The sequence below is a fragment of the Taeniopygia guttata genome, chromosome 2 (genome assembly GCF_048771995.1).
Source record: "Taeniopygia guttata chromosome 2, bTaeGut7.mat, whole genome shotgun sequence".
Lineage (NCBI taxonomy): Eukaryota > Metazoa > Chordata > Aves > Passeriformes > Estrildidae > Taeniopygia > Taeniopygia guttata.
This window is the reverse complement of record NC_133026.1, coordinates 151471760-151494239: the sequence shown is the minus strand read 5'-3', so window position 1 is coordinate 151494239 and position 22480 is coordinate 151471760. Positions and strand designations below refer to the sequence as shown.

At 61.2% G+C, this 22480-nt stretch overlaps 1 protein-coding gene across 1 annotated transcript; it reads right to left on the bottom strand.

Moving 5' to 3' along the window:
- Positions 1-1197: 1197 nt before the first annotated feature.
- On the bottom strand, positions 1198-21687 carry LOC116807520 (cytochrome P450 11B, mitochondrial-like). Its single transcript, XM_072924326.1, is given in 11 exon segments — positions 1198-1316; positions 3363-3554; positions 5861-5939; positions 9018-9067; positions 9179-9307; positions 12602-12807; positions 13899-13992; positions 13994-14100; positions 16350-16549; positions 19325-19480; positions 21591-21687. Coding segments are annotated over 11 exon segments (1365 nt in total). The 5' UTR covers positions 21629-21687; the 3' UTR covers positions 1198-1202.
- Between the last annotated feature and the right edge of the window lie 793 nt (positions 21688-22480).

The following is a 22480-nucleotide window of genomic DNA, read 5'->3' as shown; positions in this document are numbered from 1 at the left end:
GGGGGGGTGTGGGGTCCCGCCCCTCCCCCTCCCCCACCCTGAGGATTTTCCCACGGTCCGGGGGGGGCCTGGGGGGGGAGGGGCGGGGGGGAACCCCCGTGACCTCTGAGTGACCCATCAGTGACCCTTCAGTGACCCCTCAGTGACCCCTGGGTGACCCCCTGTGACTCTACGACCCCAGGTGACCCTGTGCCCCCGTGTGACCCCCCCGTGACCTCCGGATGACCCTGTGACCGCCATGTGACCCCATGACCCCGGTGTGATCCCCGTGTGACCCCCGGATGACCCTGTGACCCTGGTGTGACCCCCATGTGACCCCGTGACCCCCGTGTGACCCCATGACCCCGGTGTGACGCTGTGACCTCTCAGTGCCACCTGACCCCTGGATTACCTCATGACCCCTAGATGACCTCCTGACCCCCAGGTGACCCCATGACCCCAGATGACCCCGTGACCCCATGTGACCCCTAGACCCTTAGGTGACCCCATGACCCCGGCTGACCCCATGACCTCGGTGTGACCCCGTGACCCCGGGTGACCCCATGACCCCAGGTGTGACCCTGTGACCCCATATGACCCCATGCCCCTGTGAGACCCTGTGCCCCCAGCTGACCCCTGACCCCGGCTGACCCCATGACCCCCGTGTGACCCCATGACCCCAGTGTGACACTGTGACCTCTCAGTACCCCCTGACCTCTGGGTGACCCCTAGACCCTTGGGTGACCCCATGACCCCGGGTGACCCCATGACCCCATATGACCCCGTGTCCCTGGCTGACCCCATGACCCCGTGTGACCCTGTGCCCTCGTGCGACCTTGTGACCCAGTATGTGCCCATGACCCAGATGACCCCGTGACCCTGGTGTGACCCTATGACCTCTCAGTGCCCCCTGACCCCCGTGCGACCCTGTGACCCCACCTGACCCCGTGACCTGGATGACCCCATGACCCAGATGACCCCTGACCCCGGTGTGACCCCGTGCCCCTGTAAGACCCTGTGCCCCCATGCGACCCCGTGACCTGGATGACCTCCTGCCCCCGGATGACCCCATGACCATGTGTGACCCCATGACCCCGGTGTGACCCTGTGACCCGTGACCCCGATGTGACCCTGTGCCCCTGTGAGTCCCTGCGACCCCGTGTGACCCCATGACCCCAGCTGACCCCGTGACCCCTGTGTGACCCCAGATGACCCCGGGGCGCTCAGGGCAGGCAGCGGAAGGTGAGCAGGGGCGCGCGCTGCGGCATCAGAATGAAGCGGAACACGGTGCCGGGATCCTCCGCGCTGGCGGCCTCCACCGAGAAATTACCCAGAACCTGGATTGGGGAAAATTCGGGGGGTTTTGGGGAAAATTCAGGGGCTTTGGGGGAAATTTGGGGAATTTTGGGGATAATTTGGGCAATTTTGGGTGAAATTTGGGGGGTTTGGGTCCTCGGGGCTGGCGGCCTCCACCGAGAAGTTCCCCAGAACCTGGATTGGGGAAAATTCGGGGGGTTTGGGGAAAATTTGGGAGATTTTGGGGAAAATTCGGGGGGGTTGGGGGAAATTTGGGGCTTTTGAGTGAAATTTGGGGGGATTTTGTCAAATTGGGGGGGTTTGGGTCAAATCTGGGGAATTTGGGGTCAAATTCAGGGCTTTGGATCAAGCCAAGAAAGTTTTGGGTCAAACCAAGAAGATTTTGGGTCAAACCAAGACTTTGGCTCTCCCAACCCCTCGTTGGCTCAATCCAAGGAAGTTTTGGGTCAAACCAAGGTTTGGGTCAAGCTAAGGGGGTTTGGGTCAAATCTTGATGGTTTTGGCTCAAACCAAGGTGATTTTGGCTCAAACCAAGACTTTGGCTCGCCCAACCCCTCGTTGGCTCAAACCAAGGAGATTTTGGGTCAAGCCAAGAACGTTTTGGATCAAGACAAGGTTTGGGCCAAGCTAATGAGGATTTTTGTCAAACCAAGGAGGTTTTGGATCAAACCAAGACTATGGCTCTCCCAACCCCTTGTTGGGCCGATCCAAGACTTTGGCTCGCCCAACCCCTCGCTGGGTCAATCCAAGGAGGTTTTGGGTCAAACCGAGCAGATTTTGGGTCAAACCAAGGAGGTTTTGGGTCAAACCAAGGAGATTTTGGGTCAAACCAAGGAGGTTTTGGCTCACCCAACTCCTCGTTGGGTCAATTCAAGGCTTTGGCTCATCCAACCCCTCATTGGGTCAAGCCAAGGACGTTTTGGGTCAAACCAAGGAGGTTTTGGGTCAAGCCAAGGTGATTTTGGGTCAATCCAAGACTTTGGCTCATCCAACCCCTCGTTGGGTCAAACCAAGGAGGTTTTGGGTCAATCCAAGGAGATTTTGGGTCAAATCTTGGTGGTTGTGGGTCAAGCCAAGAAGGTTTTGGGTCAATCCAAGACTTTGGCTCACCCAACCCCTCGTTGGGTCAAGTCAAGGAGGTTTTGGGTCAATCCAAGATTTTGGCTCATCCAACCCCTCATTGGGTCAATCCAAGGAGGTTTTGGGTCAATCCAAGCAGATTTTGGGTCAAACCAAGGCGGTTTTTGGTCAAATCAAGGAGGTTTTGGGTCAATCCAAGGAAATTTTGGGTCAAACCAAGAAGGTTTGGGGTCAATCCAAGGTGATTTTGGGTCAATCCAAGACTTTGGCTCTCCCAACCCCTCGTTGGGTCAAGCCAAGAAGGTTTTGGGTCAAGCCAAGGAGATTTTGGGTCAAACCAAGGTGATTTTGGGTCAAATTTTGGTGGTTTTGGGTCAAACCAAGGTTTGGGTCAAACCAAGGTGATTTTGGGTCAAACCAAGGCGGTTTTTGGTCAAATCAAGGAGGTTTTGGGTCAAACCAAGGTGATTTTGGGTCAAATTTTGGTGGTTTTGGGTCAAGCCAAGGTTTGGGTCAAGCTAAGGGGGTTTGGGTCAAACCAAGGAGATTTTGGGTTAATCCAAGACTTTGACTCTTCCAACCCCTCATTGGCTCAATCCAAGACTTTGACTCATCCAACCCCTCATTGGGTCAAGCCAAGGAGGTTTTGGGTCAAACCGAGGAGTTTTTGGGTCAATCCAAGTAGGTTTTGGGTCAAATCTTGGTGGTTTTGGGTCAAATCAAGAAGGTTTTGGGTCAATCCAAGACTTTGGCTCTCCCAACCCCTCATTGTCTCAATCCAAGGTGGTTTTGGGTCAAACCAAGGCGATTTTGGGTCAATCCAAGACTTTGGCCCACCCAACCCCTCGTTGGGTCAACCCAACCCCTCCTTGATCCCTCCAGAGTCGCTGAGTCAAACCAAGACCTCTCTGACCCATCCCACCCCACCCGTGGGGTCCCGCCCCCCCACACCGGTCCCGGGGGGCGTTTTGGGGTCCCCCACTCACGTGGGCGAGGAAGAGCATCATCTCGGCCTCGGCCAGGCGCCGGCCGATGCACTGGCGCGCGCCGAAGCCGAAGGCCAAGGCCTTGAAGGTGGTGTCGTCCTTGCCCAGCCAGCGCCACGGGTCGTAGCGCTCGGGCTGCGGGAACACGTCGGGGCAGCGCCCCATGGCGTAGAGCGCCACCTGGCACAGCGTCTGCGGGGGGCAACCGTCAGACCCGGGGCAAACGGGGGCACCGGGGGGCACCGGGAGGCACCGGGAGGCACCGGGAGGCACCGGGAGTCAATGGGAGTCAATGGGAGTCAACGGGAGGCACCGGGAGGCACCGGGGGGCACCGGGGGGCACCGGGGGGCACCGGGAGGCACCGAGAGTCAATGGGAGTCAATGGGAGTCAATGGGAGTCAATGGGAGGCACCGGGAGGCACTGGGAGGCACCGGGGGGCACCGGGAGTCAATGGGAGGCACCGGGAGGCACCGGGAGTCAATGGGAGCCAATGGGAGTCACCGGGAGGCACCGGGAGGCACCGGGAGGCACCGGGGGGCACCGGGAGTCACCGGGAGTCAATGGGAGTCAATGGGAGTCAATGGGAGTCAATGGGAGTCACCGAGGGGCACCGGGGGGCAACAGGAGGCACCGGGAGGCACCGGGGGGCACCGGGAGGCACCAGGAGGCACCGGGAGGCACCGGGAGTCAATGGGAGTCAATGGGAGTCAATGGGAGTCAATGGGAGTCAATGGGAGTCAATGGGAGTCAATGGGAGGCACCGGGAGTCAATGGGAGTCAATGGGAGTCAATGGGAGTCAATGGGGGACACCAGGGGGCACCGGGGGGCACCGGGAGGCACCAGGAGTCAATGGGAGTCAATGGGAGGCACCGGGGGGCACCGGGGGGCACCGGGGGGCACCGGGAGTCAATGGGAGTCAATGGGAGTCAATGGGAGTCAATGGGAGGCACCGGGAGTCAACGGGACACACCGGGGGGCACCGGGGGGCACCGGGGGGCACCGGGAGGCACCGGGAGTCACTGGGAGTCACCGGGAGTTAATGGGAGTCAATGAGAGTCAATGGGAGTCAATGGGAGTCAACGGGAGCCAATGGGAGTCAATGGGAGTCAATGGGAGTCAATGGGAGTCAATGGGAGGCACCGGGAGGCACCGGGGGGCACCGGGGGGCACCGGGAGGCACCGGGAGGCACCGGGGGGCACTGGGCCGAGCCAAGACTTTGGGCCAAGCCAGGACCTCATTGGGTCAATCCAAGACTTTGGATCAAGCCAAGGCCTTGTTGGGTCAATCCAAGACTTTGGGTCAAGCCAAGACCTCACCGGGCCAAGCCAAGGCATGGTTGGGCCAAGCCAAGATTTTGGGTCACTCCAAGACCTCATTGGGTCAATCCAAGATCTCACTGGGCCAAGCCAAGATTTTGGGTCGAGTCAAGATTTTGGGTCAATCCAAGACTTTGGGTTGAGTCAAGACCTCATTGGGTCAAGCCAAGACTTGTTGGGCCAAGCCAAGACTTTGGGCCAAGCCAAGACTTTGAGTTCAGCCAAAATCTTGTTGGGCCAAGGCAAGACTTTGGGTGAAGCCAACACCCAAACCAAGACATGGTTGAGTCAATCCAAGACTTTGGGTCAAGCCAAGACTTTGGGTCAATCCAAGACTTTGCGTCAAGCCAGGACCTTGTTGGGTCAATCCAAGACTTTGGGTCAAGCCAAGACTTTGGGTCGAGTCAAGATTTTGGGTCGAGTCAAGATTTAGGGTCAATTCAAGACTTTGGGTCAATCCAAGACTTGGGGTCAATCCAAGACCTCATTGGGTCAATCCAAGACTTTGGGTCAAGCCAAGATTTTGGATCAAGCCAAGACCTTGGGCCAAGCCAAGACCTTGGGTCAATCCGAGACCTCGTTGGGCCAAGCGAAGACTTAATTGGGCCAAATCAAGACTTAATTGGGTCAAATCAAGACTTAATTGGGTCAAACCAAGGCATGGTTGAGTCAAGCCAAGACCTCGTTGGGTCAAGCCAAGACTTTGAGTCTTGGCAACATCTCAATGGGCCAAGCCAGGACCTCATTGGGTCGAACCAAGAACTTGGGCCAATCCAAGACTTTGGGCCAAGGCAAGACTTTGGGTCAAACCAAGATCTCATTGGGCCAATCCAAGACTTTGGGTTGAGTCAAGACTTAATTGGGTCAAATCAAGACTTAATTGGGTCAAACCAATGCATGGTTGAGTCAAGCCAAGACTTTGGATCAGTCCAAGACTTCATTGGGTCAAGCCAAGACCTCATTGGCCAAGCCAAGACTTTGGGTCGAGTCAAGACTTTGGGCCAATCCAAGGCTTTGGGTCAATCCGAGACCTCGTTGGGTCAAGCCAAGACTTTCGGTCACCCCTTGACCCCCCATGACCCCCCGTGACCCCCGTGACCCCCCCGTGACCCCGTGACCCCTCTGTGACCCCGTGACCCCGCCGTGACCCCGTGACCCCGCCGTGACCCCTGGCTCACCCCCTTGGGCACGCGGTAGTTGTGCAGCACCACGTCGGTGGCCGGATAGCGCTGGACAGTGATTCCCACCGGGTACAGCCTGCGGGACCAGTATGGACCAGTATAAACCAGTATGGACCAGTATGGACCAATATGGCACCAGTATAGACCAATATGGCACCAGTATAGACCAGTATAAACCAGTATAAACTGGTATAGACCAGTATGGACCGGTATAGACCGGTATGGACCAGTATGGCACCAGTATAAACCAGTATAAACCAGTATAAACCAGTATAAACTGGTATAGACCAGTATGGACCAGTACGGACCAGTATGGACCAGTATGGCACCAGTATAAACCGGTATGGACCAGGTGATACCCACCGGGTACAGCCTGCGGGACCAGTATGGACCAGTATAGACCGGTATAGACCACTATAAACCAGTATAAACCAGTATAGACCAGTGCAGACCAGTATAAACCAGTATAAACCGATATAGACCGGTATAAACCGGTGTAGACCAGTATGGACCAGTATGGACCAGTATAGTCCAGTATGGACCAGGTGATGCCAACCGGGTACAGCCTGGGATAGACCAGTATGGACCAGTATAAACCAGTATAAACTGGTATAAACCGGTATGGACCAGTACATACTGGTATAAACCAGTATGGACCAGTATAAACCAGTATGGACCAGTATGGACCAGTATGGACCAGTATGGCACCAGTATAGACCAGTATAAACTGGTATGGACCAGTATGGACCAGTATGGACCAGTATGGACCAGTATGGACCAGGTGATGCCCACCGGGTACAGCCTGGTATAAACCAGTATAAACCAGTATAAACCAGTATAGACCGGTATGGACCAGTACAAACCAGTATAAACCAGTATAAACCGGTATAGACCAGTATAGACCAGTATAAACCAGTATAAACCAGTACGGACCAGTATGGACCAGTATGGACCAGGTGATGCCCACCGGGTACAGCCTGGTATAAACCAGTATAAACCGGTATAAACCACTATAAACCAGTATGGACCAGTATGGACCAGTATGGACCAGTGTGGCACCAGTATAGACCAGTATGGACCAGTATGGACCAGTATGGACCAGTATGGACCAGTATGGACCAGTATGGCACCAGTATAGACCAGTATGGACCAGTATAGACCAGTATAAACCAGTATGGCACCAGTATGGACCAGTATGGACCAGTATGGACCAGTATAAACCAGTATGGACCAGTATGGACCAGTATGGACCAGTATAAACCGGTATGGACCAGTACGGACCAGTATGGACCAGTATGGACCAGTATAGACCGGTACGGACCAGTAAAAACCACAATGGAACAATATAAACCAGTATGGACCAGTATGGACCAGTCCCCCCCAGTTCCCCCCAGTCCATCCCAGTCCATCCCAGTTTATCCCAGTCCATCCCAGTTTATCCCAGTCCATCCCAGTCCATCCCAGTCTATCCCAGTTTATCCCAGTCCATCCCAGTTTATCCCAGTCCATCCCAGTCCATCCCAGTTTATCCCAGTTTATCCCAGTTTATCCCAGTCCATCCCAGTCCATCCCAGTCCATCCCAGTTTATCCCAGTCCATCCCAGTTTATCCCAGTCCATCCCAGTTTATCCCAGTCCATCCCAGTTTATCCCAGTTTATCCCAGTTGTTTATCCCAGTTTATCCCAGTCCATCCCAGTTTATATCCCAGTCCATCCCAGTTTATCCCAGTCCATCCCAGTCCATCCCTGTCCATCCCAGTTTATCCCAGTTTATCCCAGTTTATCCCAGTCCATCCCAGTTTATCCCAGTTTATCCCAGTCCATCCCAGTTTATCCCAGTCCATCCCAGTTTATCCCAGTCCATCCCAGTTTATCCCAGTTTATCCCAGTCCATCCCAGTCCATCCCAGTCCATCCCAGTCCCTCCCAGTCCATCCCAGTTTATCCCAGTTTATCCCAGTCCATCCCAGTCCATCCCAGTTTATCCCAGTGCCCTCCCAGTCCATCCCAGTCTATCCCAGTTTATCCCAGTTTATCCCAGTCCATCCCAGTCCATCCCAGTCCATCCCAGTTTATCCCAGTTTCCATTCCCAGTCCATCCCAGTTTATCCCAGTCCATCCCAGTTTATCCCAGTCCATCCCAGTTTATCCATCCCAGTCCATCCCAGTTTATCCCAGTCCATCCCAGTTTATCCCAGTCCATCCCAGTTTATCCCAGTTTATCCCAGTCCATCCCAGTTTATCCCAGTTTATCCATCCCAGTCCATCCCAGTCCATCCCAGTTTATCCCAGTTTATCCCAGTTTATCCCAGTTTATCCCAGTTTATCCCAGTCCATCCCAGTTTATCCCAGTTTATCCCAGTTTATCCATCCCAGTTTATCCCAGTCCATCCCAGTCCATCCCAGTTTATCCCAGTCCATCCCAGTTTATCCCAGTTTATCCCAGTCCATCCCAGTTTATCCCAGTTTATCCCAGTCCATCCCAGTTTATCCCAGTTTATCCCAGTCCATCCCAGTCCATTCCCAGTTTATCCCAGTTTATCCCAGTCCCTCCCAGTTTATCCCAGTCCATCCCAGTCCATCCCAGTCCATCCCAGTCCATCCCAGTTTATCCCAGTTTCCATTCCCAGTCCATCCCAGTTTCCATTCCCAGTTTATCCCAGTCCATCCCAGTTTATCCCAGTTTATCCCAGTTTATCCCAGTCCATCCCAGTTTATCCCAGTTTATCCCAGTCCCTCCCAGTTTATCCCAGTCCATCCCAGTTTATCCCAGTCCATCCCAGTTTATCCCAGTCCCTCCCAGTTTATCCCAGTTTATCCCAGTTTATCCCAGTCCATCCCAGTTTATCCCAGTCTATCCCAGTTTATCCCAGTCCATCCCAGTCCATCCCAGTTTATCCCAGTTTATCCCAGTCCATCCCAGTCCATCCCACTTTATCCCAGTTTATCCCAGTTTATCCCAATCCATCCCAGTTTATCCCAGTTTATCCCAGTCCATCCCAGTTTATCCATCCCAGTCCATCCCAGTTTATCCCAGTTTATCCCAGTTTATCCCAGTTTATCCCAGTCCCATCCCAGTTTATCCCAGTCCATCCCAGTCCATCCCAGTCCATCCCAGTCCCTCCCAGTTTATCCCAGTTTATCCCAGTTCCCACCTCAGCGTCTCTTTGATCGCCGCTTTCAGCAGCGGCAGCGCCCCGAGCAGCTCCGGGAGGGGTCGCGCCGCCTCCGGGACCCTTTTGGGGACCCCCGACCCGGGGACCCCCTCGGGGACCCTTTTGGGGACCCCCCAATTGGGGACCCCCAAATTTGGGGCGTTTTTGGGGTCGTTTTTGGGGTCCCCTTTGGGGTCCCCCCCCGCCGCCCGCAGCTCCTCCCGCAGCGCCCGTTGGACCTCCGGGTTCCGCCCGAGCTCGAACAGCGTGAACAGCAGCGGGATCGCCGTCTGGGGGGTGGGGGGCGGTGAGACCCCCCCCAAAATATCCCCCGGGACCCCCAAAAATCCCCCCAAAAAAACCCCGGTCTGAAATCCCCCAAAATCCCCCCAAATCCCCCCAAAATCCCCCCAAAATCCCCCCAAAATCCCCCCGGTTCCATCAGCGTGAACAGCAGCGGGATCGCCGTCTGGGGGAGGGGCGAGGTGAGACCCCCCCCAAAATATCCCCAAAATACCCCCGGGACCCCCAAAATATCCCCCCAAAAAACCCCGGTCTGAAATCCCCCAAAATCCCCCCAAAATCCTCCAAAACCCCCCCGGTTCCATCAGTGTGAACAGCAGCGGGATCGCCGTCTGGGGGGGTGGGGGGCGGTGAGACCCCCCCCAAAATATCCCCCGGGACCCCCAAAATATCCCCCAAAAAAATCCCGGGAGCCCCCGGTTCCAAAATCCCCTATAAGCCCCCCAAAATCCCCCCCAAAACATCCCCAAAATCCCCCCGGTTCCATCAGTGTGAACAGCAGCGGGATCGCCGTCTGGGGGGGTGGGGGGCGGTGAGACCCCCCCCAAAATATCCCCCAAATACCCCCGGGACCCCCAAAATATCCCCCAAAAAAACCCCGGGACCCCCCGGCTCCAAAATCCCCCAAAATCCCCCCAAAATCCCCGATAAACCCCCCAAAATCCCCCCGGTTCCATCAGCGTGAACAGCAGCGGGATCCCCGTCTGGGGGTGGGGAGGGGCGGTGAGACCCCCCCCAAAATATCCCCAAAATCCCCCCGGGACACCCCAAAAAAATCCCGGTCTGAAATCCCCCAAAATCCCCGATAAACCCCCCAAAATCCCCCCAAAACCCCTCCGGTTCCATCAGTGTGAACAGCAGCGGGATCGCCGTCTGGGGGAGGGGGGGGCGGTGAGACCCCCCCAAAATATCCCCAAAATCCCCCCGGGACCCCCCAAAATCCCCCCGGGACCCCCCAAAAAACCCCCGGTCTGAAATCCCCCAAAATCCCCGATAAACCCCCCAAAATCCCCCCAAAATCCCCCCAAAATTCCCCCGGCTCGAACAGCAGCGGGATCGCCGTCTGGGGGGTGGGGGGCGGTGAGACCCCCCCCAAAATATCCCCCCAAAATCCCCCCGGGACCCCCCAAAATCCCCCAAAAAAAACCCCGGTCTGAAATCCCCCAAAATCCCCCAAAATCCCCCCAAAATCCCCCCAAAACCCCCCCAGTGTGAACAGCAGCGGGATCGCCGTCTGGGGGGGGGGGGGGGCGGTGAGACCCCCCCCAAAATATCCCCCGGGACCCCCAAAATATCCCCCAAAAAAATCCCGAAACCCCCCGGCTCCAAAATCCCCCAAAATCCCCCAAAAACCCCCCAAAATCGCCCCAAAACCCCTCCGGGTTCCGCCCGAGCTCGAACAGCGTGAACAGCAGCGGGATCGCCGTCTGGGGGGGTGGGGGACGGTGAGACCCCCCCCAAAATATCCCCAAAATATCCCCCGGGACCCCCAAAATATCCCCCAAAAAAAACCCCGGTCTGAAATCCCCCAAAATCCCCCCAAAACATCCCCCAAAATCCCCCCGGTTCCATCAGCGTGAACAGCAGCGGGATCGCCGTCTGGGGGGGTGGGGGGCGGTGAGACCCCCCCCAAAATATCCCCCCAAATACCCCCGGGACCCCCAAAATATCCCCCAAAAAACCCCGGGACCCCCCGGCTCCAAAATCCCCGATAAACCCCCCCGGGACCCCTCAAAACACCCCCGGTTCCTCGCAAAACAGCCCCGGGACCCCCCAAAAAAACCCCGGGACCCCCCCAGGACCCCCCCGGGACCCCCCGGTCTAAAATCCCCGATGACCCCCCCAAAACCATCCCCAGTTCCCCCCCAAATCCCCTTTGGGTGCCCCCCGGTGCTCCCCGGTTCTCTCCCGGTACTCCCCGGTTCTCTCCCGGTTCCCCCCCGGTGCCCCCTCCCACCCCAAATTCCCTCCAAATTCCCCCCAAATCCCCTTTGGGTGCCCCCCCCCCGGTGCTCCCCGGTCCCCCCCGTTCCCGGTTCTCCCGGTCCCACCGTTCCCCTCACGGTGGTCCCCCCGGTTCCCCCCCGTTCCCGGTTCTCCCGGTCCCCTCACGGTGTGTCCCCCGCCCAGTTCCCGGTGTCCTTCGGTTTCCTCCCGTTCCCCCCGTTCCTCCCCGGTATCCCCGGTCCGCCCGATGTCCCCGTTCCCCCCGCGGTTCCCGGTGCTCCCCCCGTTCCCCCCGGTACCCCCGTTTCCTCCGGTACTCCCGGTGCCTCCCCGGTTTCCCCCCCGGTATCCCCGGTCCGCCCGGTACTCCCGGTGCCCCCGTTCCCCCCGGTCCCCCCGGTACTCCCGGTGCCCCCCGATCCCCCCCGGTACTCCCGTTCCCCCCGTTCCCCCCGGTCTCCCCGTTCCCCCCGGTGCTCACGGTGTCCCCCCGGTACTCCCGTCCCCCCCGGTACTCCCGGTGCCCCTCCGGCGTCCCCGGTCCCCCCACGGTGTCCCCGCTCCCCCCGGTGTCCCCGTTTCCCGCTGGTGTCCCCGCCGTTCCCCCCGTTCCCTCCGGTGCTCACGGTGCCCCCCCCGCTATCCCCGGTGCCCCCGTTCCCTCCCGGTGTTCCCCCCGGTGCCCTCACGGTGTCCCCCCCCGTTCCCCGTTTCCCGGTGTCCCCGGTGTCCCCGGTGTCCCCGTTCCTCCCCGGTATCCCCGGTCCGCCCGGTGCCCCCCGGTCCCCCCCGGTACCCCCCGGTGCCCTCCGGTGCTCACGGTTTCCCCCTGGTACTCCCGGTGTCCCTCCCGGTTTCCCCACCGGTATCCCCGGTGCCCTCCCGGTACTCCCGGTTACCCACGGTACTCCCGGTGTCACCCCCGTTCCCCTCACGGTGGTCCCCCCGTTCCCCCCGCGGTTCCCGGTGCTTCCCGTTCCCCCCGTTCCCCCCGGTATTCCCGGTACTCCCGTTTCCCCCCGGTACTCCCGTTCCCCCCGGTACTCCCGGTGTCCCCCCGGTATCCCCCGTTCCCCCCGGTACTCCCGTTCCCCCCGGTACTCCCGGTGTCCCCCCGGTATCCCCCGTTCCCCCCGGTACTCCCGGTGCCCTCCGGTACTCCCGGTTCCCCCCGGTGCTCACGGTGTCCACGCCGCCGGCGGTGAACTCGGTGCCCGTTACGGTGTTCCCCCCGTTCCCCCCGTTCCCCCCGGTCCCCCCGTTCCCCCCGGTACTCCCGGTATCCCCGTTCCCCCGGTGCCCCCCGGTACTCCCGGTGTCCCCCCGGTGCTCACGGTGTCCACGCCGCCCGCGGTGAACTCGGTGACGTTGGCTTTGATGTTGGGGAGGGGGAGGTGCCCCTGCAGCAGCAGCTCCGCCAGGACCCCCCCGGGGACCCCCCCGGGACCCCCCCCGGGACCGGAACCGGCCCCGGCACCGGCACCGGCACCGGGAGCCCCCCGGCAGAACTCCCGGTAAATGCGCTGGATGCTCTCGTCAGCTGCGGAACGGGGGGGGGGGTCAGGCCGGGGGGCACCGGGACCCCCACCCACAATTTTGGGGGGTCCCAATTGTGGGGGGGCACCGGGAACCCCCCGGTACCGGAACCGGGACCCCCCCCCGGTAAATCCGGCAGCTGCGGGAACGGGGGGGGGGAAATATTGGGGGGGGGCACCGGGACCCCCACCCCAAATTTGGGGGGTTCGAATTATGGGGGGGGCACCGGGACCCCCCCGGTAACGGCACCGGGACCCCCCCCCCGGTAAATCCGGCAGCTGCGGGAACGGGGGAGGGGAACATTGGGGGGGCACCGGGACCCCCACCCACAATTTTGGGGGGATCCAATTCGGGGGGGGGCACCGGGAACCCTCCGGTAACGGCACCGGGACCCCACCCCCAAATTTGGGGGGTTTGAATTGGGGGGGCACCGGGACCCCCACCCCCAAATTTTGGGGGGTCAAAATTGTGGGGGGGGGCACCGGGAACCCCCCCGGTAATGGCACCGGGACCCCCACCCACAATTTTGGGGTCCTCAAATTCTGGGGGGGGGGGGGGCACCGGGACCCCCACCCCCAAATTTCGGGGGTCCCATGGGTGGGGGTCTCTCAGGGGTTACCGGGGTGTGGGTGGGGGTCCCAGGGATGGGGTGGGGGTCTCGTGGGTGGGTAGGGGTCCCATGGGTGGGTGGGGGTCCCGGGGGGTGGGTGGGATTCTCGTGGGGGTCCCACGGGGGTGGGGGTCTCTCGGGGGTTAACCATGGGTGGGTGGGGGTCCCGGGGATGGGGTGGGTGGGGGTGGCACCCATGGGTGGGGGGCACCCACCGTGCTGGAAGATGGTGTCCCAGGCGCGGAGGGGGCCGGGGGTGGGTGGGGGTCTCTCGGGGGGTGGGTGGGGGGTCCCGGGGATGGGGTGGGTGGGGGTGGCACCCATGGGTGGGGGCACCCACCGTGCTGGAAGATGGTGTCCCAGGCACGGAGGTGGCGCCGCCAGAGCGGGGAGGGGTTGGGGGTGGGTGGGGGTCTCTCAGGGGGTGGGTGGGTGTCCCGGGGATGGGGTGGGTGGGGGTGGCACCCATGGGTGGGGGCACCCACCGTGCTGGAAGATGGTGTCCCAGGCGCGGAGGTGGCGCCGCCAGAGCGGGGGGTGCAGGCGCAGCAGGGTGGGGGGCAGGAAGAGCAGGGGGGGGGGTGGTCCGCAGCATCTCCTCCAGCGCCCCCAAAAAGCGCTGCGCGCCCCCCGCCCCGCCCCCCCCCAGCAGCCCCAGCCGCTCCCCGTACAGCGCGTAGCTGCTGGCTGGGGGGGGAGGGGCGGAGTCAGCGCCCCCCAAATTGGGGAGGGGGTGGGGGGGTCGGGCACCCCCTTGGCGCGACCCCCTGTCGGTCCTTGGGGTGTCCGCCCCTTCCCATGGGGGGGTTTTGGGGGTCCCCTTCAGTCCCTGCGGGTCCCCTTCAGTTCCCCCCCCCCTTCGGGGGGATTTTGGGGGTCCCCTTCAGTCCCTGGGGTGTCCCACCCCCATCCCCGGGGGGTTTTGGGGGTCCCTTTCAGTCCCTGGGGTGTCCCCCCCCTCCCTCCATGGGGATTTTGGGGGTCCCCTTCAGTTCCCGGGGGGGTTTTGGGGGTCCCTTTCAGTCCCTGGGGTGCCCCCCCCCCTCCTTGGGATGTCCCCCCCCTTCCCCGGGGGGTTTTGGGGGTCCCCTTCAGTCCCCGGGGGTCCCTTTCAGTCCTTGGGGTGTCCCCCCCCCCCCCTTCCCATGGGGGTTTGGGGGGTCCCCTTCAGTCCTTGGGGTGTCCCCCCCATCCCCGGGGGGGTTTTGGGGGTCCCCTTGAGTCCCCGGGGGGGTTTTGGGGGTCCCCTTCACTCCCTGGGGTGTCCCCCCACCCCTCCCCGGGGGGATTTTGGGGTCCCCTTCAGTCCCCGGGGGTCCCTTTCAGTCCCTGGGGTGTCCCCTCCCCCTTCCCATGGGGATTTTGGGGGTCCCTTTCAGTCCCTGGGGGGGTTTTGGGGGTCCCTTTCAGTTCCTGGGGTGTCCCCCCCCCTCCCCGGGGGGTTTTGGGGGTCCCCTTCAGTCCCTGGGGGGATTTTGGGGGTCCCTTTCAGTCCCCGGGGGGGTTTTGGGGGTCCCTTTCGGTCCCCGAGGGGGTTTTGGGGGTCCCTTTCGGTCCCTGGGGCGTCCTCCCCCCATTCCCGGGGGGTTTTGGGGTCCCTTTCGGTCCCCGAGGGGGTTTTGGGGGTCCCTTTCAGTCCCTGGGATGTCCCCCCCCCTTCCCCGGCGGGTTTTGGGGGTTCCCTTCAGTTCCCGGGGGGGTTTTGGGGGTCCCCTTCAGTCCCCGGGGGTCCCCTTCAGTCCCTGGGGTGTCCCCCCCCCCCATCCCATGGGGGTTTTGGGGGTCCCCTTCAGTCCCTGGGGTGTCCCCCCCCCATCCCATGGGGGTTTTGGGGGTCCCCTTCAGTCCCTGGGGTGTCCCCCCCCCATCCCATGGGGGTTTTGGGGGTCCCCTTCAGTCCCTGGGGTGTCCCCCCCCCATCCCATGGGGGTTTTGGGGGTCCCCTTCAGTCCCTGGGGTGTCCCCCCCCCATCCCATGGGGGTTTTGGGGGTCCCCTTCAGTCCCTGGGGTGTCCCCCCCCCATCCCATGGGGGTTTTGGGGGTCCCCTTCAATCCCTGGGGTGTCCCCCCCCCATCCCGGGGGGGTTTTGGGGGTCCCAATGTCCTTCCCCCACCCCCTGAAGGTCCCGGGGGTCCCAATGTCCCCCCCCATCCCCGGGGGGCCCAATGTCCCCCCCCCATCCCCGGGGGGGTTTTTGGGGGTCCCAATGTCCCCCCCCATCCCCTGAGGGTCCCGGGGGTCCCATTGTCCCCCCCCCATCCCCCGGGGGTACCGGGGGTCCCATTGTCACCCCCCCATGTCTCGAGGGTCCCATTGTCACCCCCCTACCAATCCACGGGGGGTCCTGGGGGTCCCACCGCCCCCCCAAACCGGGGGGTCCCAATGTCCCCCCCCATCTCTGGGGTCCCATTGTCACCCCCCCATGTCCCGGGGGTCCCACCCACACCCCCCACCCCGTCCCGGGGGTCTCGGGGGTCCCAATGTCCCCCCCCCCCCATCCCCGGGGGGGTCCCGGGGGTCCCAATGTCCCGCCCCCCCATCCCCTGGGGTCCCAATGTCACCCCCCCATGTCGCGGGGGTCCCAATGTCCCCCCCCCCATATCCCCTGGGGGTCCCGGGGGTCCCATTGTCACCCTCCCATGTCCCGGGGGTCCCGGGGGTCCCGGGGGTCGAGAGGGTCCCAATGTCCCCCCCCACCCATCCCCGGGGGTCCCAATGCCCCCCACCATGTCCCGGGGGTCTCGGGGGTCCCAATGTCCCCCCCCCCACCCATCCCCTGGGGGGTCCCGGGGGTCTCGGGGGTCCCAATGCTCGCCCCCCATCCCCTGGGGTCGCGGGGGTCCCAATATCCCCCCCCCATCCCCGGGGGTCCAGGGGGTCGTACCCACACCCCCCACCCTGTCCCGGGGGTCTCGGGGGTCTGGGGGGTCGCACCCTCGAGGGTGAAGCGGAAGAGCAGCGGGTGGGGGTCGATGGTCAGAGCCCCCCCGGGGGCGGCGCGGACGCGGCCGCGGAGGCTCCGGGCGAAGTCCCGAGCGACCGAATCGAGCAGCGGCAGAAACCGGCGGGCACCGGACGGGGCGAGCACGGCGCGGTTCAGGGCCAGGCGGTCCTGGCGCCACGCGGGGCCGTTCCTGGGGAAATTCACCCCAAAATCGGGCCAAAATTACCCCAAAAACAGCCCAAAGTCACCCCAAAAATCACCCCAAAATCACCCCAAAATTCACCCCAAAATCGGCCCAAAATCGGGGCAGGTTCAGGGCCAGGCGGTCCTGGCGCCACGCGGGGCCGTTCCTGCCCAAAATCGGCCCGAAATCACCCCAAAATCGGCCCGAATTCACCCCAAAATCACCCCAAAATCAGCCCAAAATCGGGGCAGGTTCAGGGCCAGGTGGTCCGAGCGCCACGCGGGGCCGTTCCTGCCCAAAATTACCCCAAATCACCCAAAAATCACCCCAAAATCTGCCCCGAAATCACCCCAAAATCGGGGCAGGTTCAGGGCCAGGCGGTCCTGGCGCCAGGCGGGGCCGTTCCTGGGGAAATCACCCCAAAATCGGCCCCAAATCACCCCAAAATCGGCCCTAAAATCATCCCAAAATCGGCCCCAAATCACCCCAAAATCGGGGCAGGTTCAGGGCCAAGCGGTCTGAGCGCCATGCGGGGCCGTTCCTGCCAAAATTCACCCCAAAATCACCCCAAAATCGGCCCCGAAATCACCCCAAAATTGGGGCAGGTTCAGGGCCAGGCAGTCCTGGCGACACGCGGGGCCGTTCCTGCCGAAATTCACCCCAAAATCACCCCAAAATTACCCCAAAAATCAGCCCAAAATTCACCCCAAAATCGGCCTGAAATCACCCCAAAATCGGCCCGAAATCACCCCAAAATTCACCCCAAAATCGGCCCCAAATCACCCCAAAATTCACCCCAAAATCGGGCCGAAATCACCCCAAAAATCACCCCAAAATCGGACTGAAATCACCCCAAAATCAGCCCAAAATCAGCCCAAAATTCACCCCAAAATCACCCCAAAATCAGCCCCAAAATCACCCCAAAATCGGGGCAGGTTCAGGGCCAGGCGGTCCGAGCGCCACACGGGGCTGTTCCTGGGGAAATTCACCCCAAAAATAACCCCAAAACCCGCCCAAAATCGGCCCAAAATTCACCCCAAAATTCACCCCAAAATCGGCCCAAAATCGGCCCGAATTCACCCCAAAATCGGCCCCAAAATCACCCCAAAATCGGGGCAGGTTCAGGGCCAGGCGGTCCGAGCGCCACGCGGGGCCGTTCCTGCCAGAATTCACCCCAAAATTTACCCCAAAATCGGCCCGAAGTCAGCCCAAAATCTGCCCCAAATCAGCCCAAAATCGGGGCAGGTTCAGGGCCAGGCGGTCCGAGCACCAGGCGGGGCCATTCCTGCCTAAATTCACCCCAAAATTCCCCCCAAAATCAGCCCAAAATCAGCCCAAAATTCACCCCAAAATTGGCCCCAAATCACCCAAAAATCAGCCCAAAATCCCAGTGCTCCCAGTGCTCCCAGTGCTCCCAGTGCTCCCAGTGCTCCCAGTGCCCATCCCAGTGCTCCCAGTGCCCATCCCAGTGCCATCCCAGTGCTCCCAGTGCTCCCAGTGCCCTCCCAGTGCCCATCCCAGTGCTCCCAGTGCTCCCAGTGCTCCCAGTGCTCCCAGTGCCCATCCCAGTGCTCCCAGTGCCCATCCCAGTGCCATCCCAGTGCTCCCAGTGCTCCCAGTGCCCTCCCAGTGCTCCCAGTGCTCCCAGTGCCCATCCCAGTGCCCATCCCAGTGCTCCCAGTGCTCCCAGTGCCCATCCCAGTGCTCCCAGTGCCCATCCCAGTGCCCATCCCAGTGCTCCCAGTGCTCCCAGTGCCCATCCCAGTGCTCCCAGTGCTCCCAGTGCTCCCAGTGCCCATCCCAGTGCCATCCCAGTGTTCCCAGTGCCCCCAGTGCCCATCCCAGTGCCCATCCCAGTGCTCCCAGTGCCATCCCAGTGCTCCCAGTGCCCATCCCAGTGCCCATCCCAGTGCTCCCAGTGCTCCCAGTGCTCCCAGTGCCCATCCCAGTGCCCATCCCAGTGCTCCCAGTGCTCCCAGTGCCCATCCCAGTGCCCATCCCAGTGCTCCCAGTGCTCCCAGTGCCCATCCCAGTGCCCCCAGTGCCCATCCCAGTGCCCATCCCAGTGTTCCCAGTGCCCATCCCAGTGCTCCCAGTGCCCATCCCAGTGCCCATCCCAGTGCCCATCCCAGTGCCCATCCCAGTGCCCATCCCAGTGCTCCCAGTGCCCATCCCAGTGCTCCCAGTGCCCATCCCAGTGCCCATCCCAGTGCTCCCAGTGCCCATCCCAGTGCTCCCAGTGCCCATCCCAGTGCTCCCAGTGCTCCCATTGCCCATCCCAGTGCTCCCAGTGCTCCCAGTGCCCATCCCAGTGCCCATCCCAGTGCTCCCAGTGCCATCCCAGTGCTCCCAGTGCCCATCCCAGTGCCCATCCCAGTGCCCATCCCAGTGCTCCCAGTGCCCATCCCAGTGCTCCCAGTGCCCATCCCAGTTTGCCCAGTGCCCATCCCAGTGCTCCCAGTGCCCATCCCAGCACTCCCAGTGCCATCCCAGTGTTCCCAGTGCTCCCAGTGCTCCCAGTGCCCATCCCAGTGCTCCCAGTGCCATCCCAGTGTTCCCAGTGCTCCCAGTGCTCCCAGTGCCCATCCCAGTGCTCCCAGTGCCATCCCAGTGTTCCCAGTGCTCCCAGTGCCCATCCCAGTGCTCCCAGTGCCCATCCCAGTGCCCATCCCAGTGCTCCCAGTGCCATCCCAGTTTGCCCAGTGCCCCCAGTGCCCATCCCAGTGCCCATCCCAGTGCTCCCAGTGCCCTCCCAGTTTGCCCAGTGCCCCAGTGCCTCACAGCAGGAACAGCCCGCAGCGGTGGGCGCGCAGGGCCCGGTGGGCGCTCCAGGCCGCGATGCCCATCCTGCGCGGGAACGGCCCCTCCGCCCGCAGCAGCTGCGCCGCGTCCTGCGGCAGCAGCACGTTCACGCAGTCCAGGGAGCCCACGCGGTCCCTGCGCCAAAAACACACAAAATCACGCCAAAATCACCCCAAAATCACCCCAAAAACGGGCTCAGCACGTTCACGCAGTCCAGGGAGCCCACGCGGTCCCTGTGCCAAAAACAGCCAAAATCACCCCAAAAATACCCAGAAACACCCCAAAAACACCCCAAAAATGGGCTCAGCACGTTCACGCAGTCCAGGGAGCCCACGCGGTCCCTGTGCCAAAAACAGCCAAAATCACCCCAAAAATACCCAGAAACACCCCAAAAACACCCCAAAAATGGGCTCAGCACGTTCACGCAGTCCAGCGAGCCCACGCGGTCCCTGTGCCAAAAACAGCCAAAATCACCCCAAAAATACCCCTGTTCACGCAGTCCAGCGAGCCCACGCGGTCCCTGCGCCAAAAACACCCAAAATCACCCCAAAATCACTCAAAATCACCCCAAAAACACTCAAAAACACCCCAAAAACACCCCAAAAACGGGCTCAGGGGGTTCACGCAGTCCAGGGAGCCCACGCGGTCCCTGCGCCAAAAACACCCCAAAAACACCCCGAAAACACTCAAAAACACCCCAAAAACACCCAACAACACCCCAAAAACACCCCAAAAACACCCCGAAAACACTCAAAAACACCCCAAAAACACCCCAAAAACACCCCAAAACGGGCTCAGCACGTTCACGCAGTCCAGCGAGCCCACGCGGTCCCTGCGCCAAAAACACCCAGAAACACCCCAAAAACAGTCAAAAACACCCAAAAACACCCCAAAAACACTCAAAAACACCCAAAAACACCCCAAAACCACCCAAAATCACCCCAAAAACACCCCAAAAACACCCCAAAAACACCCCAGAAACGGGCTCAGCACGTTCACGCAGTCCAGCGAGCCCACGCGGTCCCTGCGCCAAAAACACCCAAAATCACCCCAAAAATACCCCTGTTCACGCAGTCCAGGGAGCCCACGCAGTCCCTGCACCCAAAAACACCCAAAATCACCCCAAAAACACCCCAAAACACCCAAAACACCCAAAAACACCCCAAAACACCCCAAAAACACCCCAAAAACGGGCTCGGGGGGGTTCACGCAGTCCAGCGAGCCCACGCAGTCCCTGTGCCAAAAACACCCAAAAACACCCCAAAAACACTCAAAAACACCCCAAAAACACCCCAAAAACACCCAAAATCACCCCAAAAACACCCAAAACCACCCAAAAAAACACCCAAAATCACCCCAAAAACACCCAAAACCGCCCCAAAATCACCCAAAATCACCCCAAAAACACCCAAAAAACAACCCAAAAACACTCAAAAACACCCCAAAATCACCCAAAAACACCCAAAAACACCCCAAAAACACCCCAAAAACGACCCCAGGACGGTTTTGGGGTCCCCTGCCCCCCCTCCCCGGTGTCCCCCAGCCCCGGGATTTTTTTGGGGTCCCTTTTCCCCCCCTCCCCGGTGTCCCTCAGCCCCGGTGACCCCGGAATTTTTGGGGTACGCACCTGTAGACGGGTCCCAGCCGCTGGAGGCCCCCCGGGGGTCCCCCAAACCCCCCGAATTTTTGGGGTACGCACCTGTAGACCGGCCCGAGGCACTGGAACCCCCCCAAACCCCCCGAATTTTTGGGGTACCCACCTGTAGACCGGCCCCAGGCGCTGGAACCCCCCCGGTGACCCCGGGATTTTTGGGGTACCCACCTGTAGACCGGCCCCAGGCGCTGGAACCACCCCGGGGGTCCCCCAAACCCCCCGAATTTTTGGGGTACGCACCTGTAAACCGGCCCCAGGCACTGGAAGCCCCCCGGGGGTCCCCCAAACCCCCCGAATTTTTGGGGTACGCACCTGTAAACCGGCCCCAGGTGCTGGAACCACCCCGGGGGTCCCTTTTTTCCCCCTCCCCGGGGGTCCCCCAGTCCCGGGATTTTTTTGGGGGTCCCTTTTCCCCCCTCCCCGGTGTTCCCCAGCCCCGGTGACCCCCAAATTTTTGGGGTACCCACCTGTAGACGGGCCCGAGGTGCTGGAAGCCCCCCCGGTGACCCCAGGACGGTTTTGGGGTACCTTTTTTCCCCCTCCCCGGGGATCCCCCAGCCCCGGTGACCCCCGAAATTTTGGGGTACCCACCTGTAGACCGGCCCGAGGCGCTGGAACCCCCGCTCCATGCGGCGGTGGAAGTCCTGGAAGCCCCCCCGGCCCCAGAGGCTGAGGAGGGTCCACCAACGGCTCCCCCCGGCCCGCGGCATCTCCGCGAACGGCCGCGGGCCCCCCGGGCTGGGGGAGACCCCCGAGTTCTTTGGGGAGACCCCCGAGTTTGGGGAGACCCCCGAGTTTGGGGAGACCCCCGAGTTTGGGGAGACCCCCGAGCTCAGCGCCCGCCGCGCCCCCCGGCCCCAAAGCCAACCCGGGGCTGCCATGGCTGCGGGACCCCTTTATCGGCCGCTTTTATCTGACAGGACCCCCTTTTATCTGACAGGACCCTCCTTTATCTGACAGGACCCCCTTTATCGGCCGCTTTTATCTGACAGGACCCTCCTTTATCTGACAGGACCCCCCTCTTTTATCTGCCGGGATCCCCCCTTTATCGGCCGCTTTTATCTGAAAGGACCCTCCTTTTTCTCTGCCGGGATCCCCCTTTTATCTGCCGGGACCCCCCTTTTATCGGCCGCTTTTATCTTCCGGGACCCCCCTTTTATCGGCCGCTTTTATCTGCCAGGACCCCCCTTTATCTGCCGGGATCCCCCTTTATCTGCCCCTTTTATCTGCCGGGACCCCCCTTTTATCTGCCAGGACCCCCCTTTTATCGGCCTCTTTTATCTGACAGGACCCCCTTTTATCTGACAGGACCCTTTTATCTGCCGGGACCCCCTTTTATCTGACTCTTATCTGCCAGGACCCCCCCTTTATCGGCCGCTTTTATCTGACAGGACCCCCCTTGTATCTGCTGGGATCCCCCTTTTATCTGACAGGACCCCCTTTATCTGCCGGGACCCCCTTTTATCTGACAGGACCCCCCT